This window comes from Rhagoletis pomonella, unplaced genomic scaffold, assembly GCF_013731165.1.
Source record: "Rhagoletis pomonella isolate Grant_MI unplaced genomic scaffold, Rhpom_1.0 Rhpom_scaffold_00005, whole genome shotgun sequence".
In the NCBI taxonomy this organism is placed as follows: domain Eukaryota; kingdom Metazoa; phylum Arthropoda; class Insecta; order Diptera; family Tephritidae; genus Rhagoletis; species Rhagoletis pomonella.
In genome coordinates this window covers 76524150-76532496 of record NW_023458559.1, presented here as the reverse complement: position 1 = coordinate 76532496, position 8347 = coordinate 76524150, and the positions used below count along the sequence as shown (strand labels likewise).

General features: G+C 33.3%; 1 protein-coding gene across 1 annotated transcript; it reads left to right on the top strand.

Annotated features, from left to right (window-relative positions):
* The first annotated feature begins 4496 nt into the window (after positions 1-4496).
* Positions 4497-5633, top strand: LOC118739618 (D-3-phosphoglycerate dehydrogenase). Its single transcript, XM_036471049.1, has one exon. It carries the CDS (start codon positions 4611-4613, stop codon positions 5607-5609), a length of 999 nt encoding a protein of 332 aa, XP_036326942.1. The 5' UTR covers positions 4497-4610; the 3' UTR covers positions 5610-5633.
* The last annotated feature ends 2714 nt before the right edge of the window (positions 5634-8347 follow it).

The window sequence follows — 8347 nt, the reverse complement described above, 5'->3', positions numbered from 1 at the left end:
AGGAAAATATATATTTGTTTAAATTAATTTTCTTCAAATTTTTACATTTTATTTTTTAACTTAATTTAATTTTTTGAGAATTCAATATTTTTTCTTTTTATTTTTAGACTTTCTTGTTAAAAAAAGAAATAAAATAAAATTCAATTAAATTTAGTTTTTAGAAATTTATTAAAATGTTTCCCTTTTTAACTTAATGTTCTTTTAATTTTTAGATTTTATCGTTTTAAAAAGAAAAATACCTTTTTTAATTTAATTTAATTTTTATATACTTATTTACTTTTTATTTTTCATTTTATTTTTCCCTTATTTAATTTCTCTCGGCCGCTGTGGTTTAGTGGTAAGCAGTGCGCGCTTCCACTCCGCTGCGCCTGGGTTCAAGCCCTGGTCAAAGCAACATCGAAAAAAATATATAGAAAAAAGGTTTTTTCTTAACAGCGGTCGTCCCTCGGCAGGCAATGGCAAACCTCCGAGTGTATTTCTGCCATGAAAAACAGCTTCTCATAAAAATACAATCGCCATTAGGAGTCGGCGTAAAACTGTAGGTCCCGTAGGCGCACGCCACAAATCGGAGGAGAAGCTCGGCTAAAACTAACATATGTGTAAGCGCCAATCTATTATTTTTATTATTATTTAATTTCTCTTTAAATTTTAGATTTTATTGTTTCATGAGGAAATTTTTTTTTTTAATTTCATTTAATTTTTTAATTTTAGATTTAGTTAAATTTTTTTATTTTCTATTTTTTAGATTTTATTGTTTTAGAAAGAGAAATAATTTGTTTACTTTGATTTTATTGCTTTATAAAGAAAAATATATTTTTGTAATTTTAAAAATCTTATTTTATTTATTGTTTTAAAATGTAAAAAGATTTTTTAAATAAATTTAGTTTTTACTTAATAAACTTTACATTTTTAATTTAATTTTCTTTTGATTTTCAGATTTTATTGTTTAAAAAAAAAATTATTTTTTAATTAAATTTACTTTTTAGAAATTCATTTAACTTTTTACTGTCTTTCTTAGTTAAATTTTCTTCAATTTTTTAGATTTTATTGTTTTAAAGAGAAAAATATTTTTTTATTTAATTTAATTTTTAGTCATTTTTTACATTTTAATTTTATTTTCCTCTTTTTAAATTTCTTTTTAAATTTAAGATTTTATTATTTTTAACCAATATTTTTATTCTTTAGAAAAATTTGCGTTAGTTTAATTTAATTTTGAACATATTTTTTCATTTTCTCCTTTTTAATTTTTTTTTTTTAATTTGTAAATTTTATTGTTATAAAGGAAGTATATATAATATCATTTCTTTTTTAGAAGCTAACATAATTTTTTTTCTTTTTAATTTTTTTAGATATTATTTTATTGACGCACATATGTAAAGATAATTAAAAATCGATTTAGGATTAGCAAATTTTTCTATTCATTTTATTTTTGTACTTTATAATTACTATTTTACTACTAAATAACTTTTACAGCCAATTTCACGAAAGCAATTTTTTGTGAAAAATTATTTTAATTTTGTGAATTTCATATGGAAATTGACAGAAAATAAAAAATCATTTTCCATTTAAGTTGCTGATGAAACCGGCAGTTGGATCTTATTTCCCTATAAATTTGTTTGTTAAATGAAGGGACAACAAAGAAATTAAATTGGTCACCGGGTTTGATATTCGCAAACAACATACAGAAAATCTTCGGTAATCCTAAGGTTAAGCTGTGAAGATCTTGGTGCCATCTGTGTATGCCCCTTATGGAAAAATAGCGCAAATGATAATTCCCTATATAAAAACACAAAAGCATTACTTGCTAAAGCCTCTACGCTTTATCGAGCACGCTTAGCATACAGAGGTAAATATTTTATTTACTCGTCTATATGTACATATGTATATATACAATATAGTTGCAGCTTACATTCTCGCTCTCTAATTTCGCTCGCAAATCATTAAATAATTTATTCAATATTCTTTGTCGCTTTCCTCTCCAATGATTTTTACACAGTAGTTATTAGCATGGGCTTCCATTTACGCTCGCAGTATGTATGTACTAGCATTTTTAGTATCTACCTAATAAACATACCTCTCATTTTTGTGTAGTGGATTTTTGAGTGCTAAGAGTATAATCTCGTCAAAAACCCGTTAAGTATTTATTTATGTATACAAAGTGGAGCGCATCTGCTTTGTCTGTATGTCCAACTAAATATGAATGTATGTATGGAGGCACATTAGACCATACCAGAAAAATAAGTTCGCCATACATCTTCGAATCCAAAGTAATTTTGCAAGAAAATTTACATTTTTCGACGAATCTTCGGCATTTACAGTCGCGATATTAAAGTATGATAAATCGATGTTTTCGACTCGAGCAGAACCTTTTTTTTTTTTGTTCAAAAGTTTATTGACCTCAAGTAACCCGTACTAGTACAGATCTCACTTCTTATCATCCGAACGTACCAGCCTAATATCAGGAAAATGAAGCTTGGCAAAAATCATTAAACTTTTGCTAAGGTATTTCGTTTATTCCAGTAAAACTATTTCAAACGAATTGTTTTATTATCGAATGTAGGTGTCACAGAAAAATATAAAAATACTACCCCCAGGTTCGACTAAAACATAGATACATTTTTTTTCGAAATCTATTTATGTACTTGCAAAAATACTTTAGTGTGGAAGGTGTACGGTGATCTCTTTTTTGCCTTTAAGGTGGTACGGACTAATATTTGTACATACGTATGTACATACTCGTAGCTACAACTTTGTGCATAAGCTCAATTAATAAAATTCCTGTTTGAGGTGAATATGTTCACTGAATCTCTTGCGCTTCTTGCATTAAGATTTTTATTAATTATGTACATACATATAACAAGCTGACCGCACGAGCTATTTTTTATGGCTTAATATAAGGTCAGTCATATTTTTTCTGAACAAGCCTACCACGGCGAGACTGATTTTAGAAAAAAAAAAACAAGTAAGAGCAGCGCTGTGCCGAAGACTTCATACCTTTCATGAGCATCTGAAAACTTTACTTTAACAGATTACTGCATTTGAATAAATTTATATATTCACAGCAGGCATAGATAGAGGAGATACATATATAAAAAATCATATCTAAACAATCAGAGGAAGATATACCTTATATAGCACCAATCTAAGTGATTTTCACTACTGTGTGATCGGTACGTAAACCGGTAACACAATTTAATGAGTTTAGCTTCCTACCTAAAGGAGATGCATATATCGCAAAAACTGGTATCTGAACAATCAGTGGTACAAGAGATTATGATTATACAGCATAGATTTTGACGATTTTCTCAGTAGACTTTGTATTATTATTTAAAAAATAGCTTACGAAATTTATCGGTTTTAGCTGTTCAAATAAAGGAGTTTTACAGTAAAACCCCATATCTGAACAATCAGTTGTATGGGGGCAATAAACAGGTTATAGTGACCCGATCTTTGTTAATTTTATTGTAAACTTTCTGTTGATAATGAGTGAAAATAGGGCGAAATTTCATGTTTCGAGCTACATAGATGGAGTAGTTATAACAAAAAATCGCATATCTGAACAATCAGTTGTATGGGAGCTATATGTAAAAGTGACCCGATCTCTGTTATTTTCACTGTATATTCTGTTGTTAATGGGTGGAAGTATTGCAAAATTTCATGTTCATAGGTGCATAAATGGAGGAGTTATAACGAAAATTCTCATAACTGAATAATCGGTTGTATCGGTATAGCGACCCGATCTTCGCCATTTTCACTGTAAGCATGTTTTGGATATTGAATATTGCGGAATGCCATGTTCCCAGCTGCATAAATGGAGAAGTTATAACGAAAAATCTCATATCTGAACAATCAGTTGTATGGGAGCTATATGTTATAGTGGTCCGATTCTTCCGGTTCCGACAAATGATTAATGCATTATAAAAATACACCCACCTATCAAATTTGATCCGGATATCTCGAAAACTGAGAGACTAGATTGCATACAAACAGACGGACAGACAGACAGACAGACGGACAGACGGACATGGCTAAATCGACTCAGCTCGCCGTTCTGATCATTTAAGTATACATTTTAATGGGTCTATCTCTTCTTATTCTGGTACTTACAAACATCGGACCAAAGTTAATAATACCATTTCATGCTCATGAAAGGTATAAAAATTGGATATTGGGCGTATCGGAAATCGAACCTGGATCTTACTGATGTGTGAACTGGGGTAAAGCGTTCAGAGTTTTTCAAACTTATATGACATCTCTTCGAATGACTTTGATAAAGGTAGGCGTATAATCGAAAAATCACGAATGGTTGCGAATGATCTTTCTATTAAATAAATTAAGACGGGAAGGCCAATAAAACTGTTTGCTGTTTTGGATAAAATTCACTTCACTTTAGCATATCAATTCTAATAGGAAATATGTTCAGTGGAGATCGCATGTGAAATAAACCTGCATTTTTCTCGCCACTAACATCGTCTTATAAAGCGAATGTAACTTAACAGTGGTCTTCAGTTGTAAGCCGCGCTCTGAGCTGGACAGTCACTCGCATATTTCACAGTCTTATCAATCGTTTTTCGCACAAACAACCGCAGAGATTATTTCATTTCAACAAAATGTCTATTGATATCAAAAATGTTTTGATTTGTGATGCGGTTGATAAAGCCTGCGTCGAATTGCTACAGAGTAATGGCATCAGTGTGGACACTAAACTTAAGCTACCCGTTAACGAACTGGTTCGCGTGGTGAAAGCTTACGATGCTGTTATTGTACGTTCCGACACTAAAATAACTGCTGAGGTTATCAAGGCGGGTGCAGAGGGCGGCAAACTAAAAGTGGTGGGTCGCGCTGGCGCTGGCGTTGACAACATTGATGTGACTGCAGCTACACAACATGGTGTTGTTGTACTCAATACACCCGGAGGAAATTCCATTTCAGCATGCGAATTGACTTGCCTATTAATTGGTGCACTGGCGCGTCCAATTGTGCCGGCAGCGCAAAGTTTGAAGGAGGGACGTTGGGATCGCAAGCTGTACAGTGGTTTTGAATTGTATGGCAAGACGCTCGCTATAATCGGTTTGGGACGCATCGGCCGCGAAGTGGCTATACGTATGAAGGCATGGGGTATGCGTACAATTGGCTATGATCCCATAACGACCGAGGAGGAGGCACGTGCCGCCGGCATTGAAAAACTGGAATTGGACAGTATTTGGCCATTGGCCGACTATATTACCGTTCATACGCCACTTATACCGCAAACTAGGAATTTGATTTCTGCACAGACACTGGCAAAGTGTAAGCGTGGCGTGAAAGTGGTGAATGTGGCTCGTGGCGGTATTGTGGACGAGCAAGCTGTTATCGATGCGTTGGAGAGTGGTATTTGTGCTGGCGCTGCTTTTGATGTTTACCCCGAAGAGCCACCAAAGTCGACAGTTACTAAGGCGTTGATAGCACATCCCAAAGTTGTGGCTACTCCACACTTGGGTGCGAGCACCGCTGAGGCACAGGTGCGTGTAGCTGTTGAAGTTGCTGAGCAATTCATCGCATTGACCGGAAAGTCACAAAAATATACAACCTATGCTGGAGTTATTAATAAGGATGTACTAAAAGCTTAATAATAAAATATTTGTATGACAAAAATTTGTTTATTAATCTATGGGCAAAAGCTTGGCAGGAAAATTTAGGAAATAAATTCGTATCTGTTTCATGTGGAAATCTAACAACCCAAATATAACAAGTAACTTTTAAGCAAAAAACAAAGCCGACTTCAATTCTCATATACAAATTTAAGATTATTGTTAATTTCTTCATGATCCAATGATCGGATTTAGATTAAGTATGGGACCACCTGTGACCACCTTTCCTTTAAAAAAGAATTATAGAAATCGGTTAACGTGATCCAAAGTTATGCGGCAACAACATACATAAAAAAAAAATAAAATAAAAAACATTTCGGTTTGAAGTCGGTTAAAAAATTTACTACCTGGTTTCGATTTACTAATGAAAGAAGTATGTAAATATTTGTTAATTTCAATTAATTCCTATCATTTGAAAAGTACACGGCTGAAAAAGCTGTGTTCGTAATCGGAACGGAGTTGACACTACCGTCGATATAGGAAATCCGCCAGTGACTCCCACAAAGAAATTGAAGCGTATGTTGAAGAAAGTCAGAATAAGCATAAATATGCGTGTACGCCCTATTTTGTATGCCACCTAAAATAATTTAAAAAATTTATTATAGTCGAAATGCAACCGTGGATGCCAGCTGGCACTGAAGCTTGCAAATTCCTTTTCGCGCTAAACTTTCTAAGTTTCTCTCTTTGGGAGAGTAAGATACCTTATTCTCATACTGGATTTTGCATAGCGAACAGAACTAATGAGTGGTGGGAATTTCCGTACAAACGAGTACAGTTTTAAATCTTCTTCAAACGTACACTGGGTTTTTATGAGAAGCATTTTGGGGCAAATATAGCGTTTTAAGGTTCCTTATTGCCTTCTGAGTGGTGACTGCTATTCGAAAAAAACGGGAGCATGTACATAAGGGTGGTCCAAAATATGTGCGGGGGAAAAATTTAAAAAATGTTAAGCTCACACCCCCTAGGATTTTTCTAAATGGAAAAAGGATTTTTTGTTAAAAAAAATGTATTTAGGACTGCCTCAAAGCCCATGAAGTTTTCCATGTTTTCTATGTGGGGAAAAAATATTTTTTTGTAGAAATGGTACAGAATTCTGGAAAACAAATATTTTTCGATCGGAAAACTCTGTTTCTCTTTAGGAGACTTCCAATAACAACACCAAATTTTTTATTTTACCATTTCTTAATACTACCGATTTTCATGGGTGTATTTTTCGGGCTTTTGTAGGTCCCCATAAAAAATATTTAATCAAACAAATAAAGAAGTCAAAATTCGTGCTCCGAACGACAGATGGAGGTGGAGGCCTTCTCCGGCTGCTGCCTACTATATTGGATGCAAACAGCCACTTCAAGCAAAACCTGAAAGGAAGATACTGCAAGCTCGGTTCTTGATGGAACACGTACCCTATTCAATGAATCGATGTGTTCATCAGAAGCACAAATTAGCAAAATATTCACAAAGATTGCTAAGAATATGTGAGAGAGGCAGATGGGAGTATATTTGTCGGACCAGAATTTAAAACTGGGTTCTTTTGGATGCATACAGTCACTTCCTCATGAGAATTGAAGTCGGTTTGATTTTTTGCTTAAACTTAACTTGTTATAGATCAGTCTACATTTTTCTTGAGCTGCTTAATCAGAATGTGAAGTAGCTCAGAAATTTGTTTACTCGAAAGCAAGTGAACTGTAAATACCCCGACCGTTATCACCACTCAGGCTCGTAAAATTAAAAATACAATAATTCATTACATTTTTCTTTTTACTACCGGGTCTAGCTTGCCTGTATTGCCCGGCAACAGACTGGCATTCCAACTGCAAAAAAAGACAAATGTAAATATTACTTAGAGGCGCGACAAAACAAATTTGTTGACGTTTATACATACATACATACATATATCGCATACATCCTTCAAAAGCGCTTAACTCAAAATTTGTTACTTTTGATATTATGTTATAAGAGTGTTCCGAGTTAATAAGTATTTATATTGTGTACACCATCCGGTTAAAGTTGAAGCAATAATCTGTTGTAATTTGATGCGAAAAACAGCAAGCAATCTGGTTATACATATGATAAGCGCTCACTTAGAGACAGTTCTTCACGTTTTCTGATAAGTGAAAAATTTTGAGTTAATAAATTTGTTAAGAATATGTCCGATATATTCATAGCTCATGTTAATCAGTACAGTCTTGCATGTCAGCTATTGCGAGCACAGCGAGATCAATGCATGGTGTCTACTACATATTTATGCACATACATATATATCGGGATAGGCTCTTTTCCTTTTAAAGCAACATTTTATTGGGTTCCGAAACAATGTTTTAACGATTAACTAGCTATATTTGTAGTTCAAAATGTTTTTTTTTAAGCTTAGTAAAAATATAAAAGTTTTCAAGTAAAACTAATTTTTTTTTTCAAAGTCAAACCATCTAAAGTCATTTAAGCTATTTTAATTGAACGGCACAGATGCATTTCTGTTACCCAGCAAAACGCATTCTTCACTTCACTTACAAAATTGTCAATAAAAATAAAATGCATTACCATATTAGCGATATTCATATGGTATTCTTTGGGTAACATATGTATCTTCGCCCATATGCCAGAAACATGAATGTGTAAAAATTTAAATTTTTGGGAAATCAAGTTTGAAATTGTGGTTTCGTACACAGATCCCCAGAATATCGGACTTTTACCACTTTGTGGTAGATCTACAACTTTTT

What these genes read in the sequence shown, in the direction of transcription:
- LOC118739618 (XM_036471049.1), top strand. Translation starts at nt 4,611, where the DNA reads ATGTCTATTGATATCAAAAATGTTTTGATTTGTGATGCGGTTGATAAA.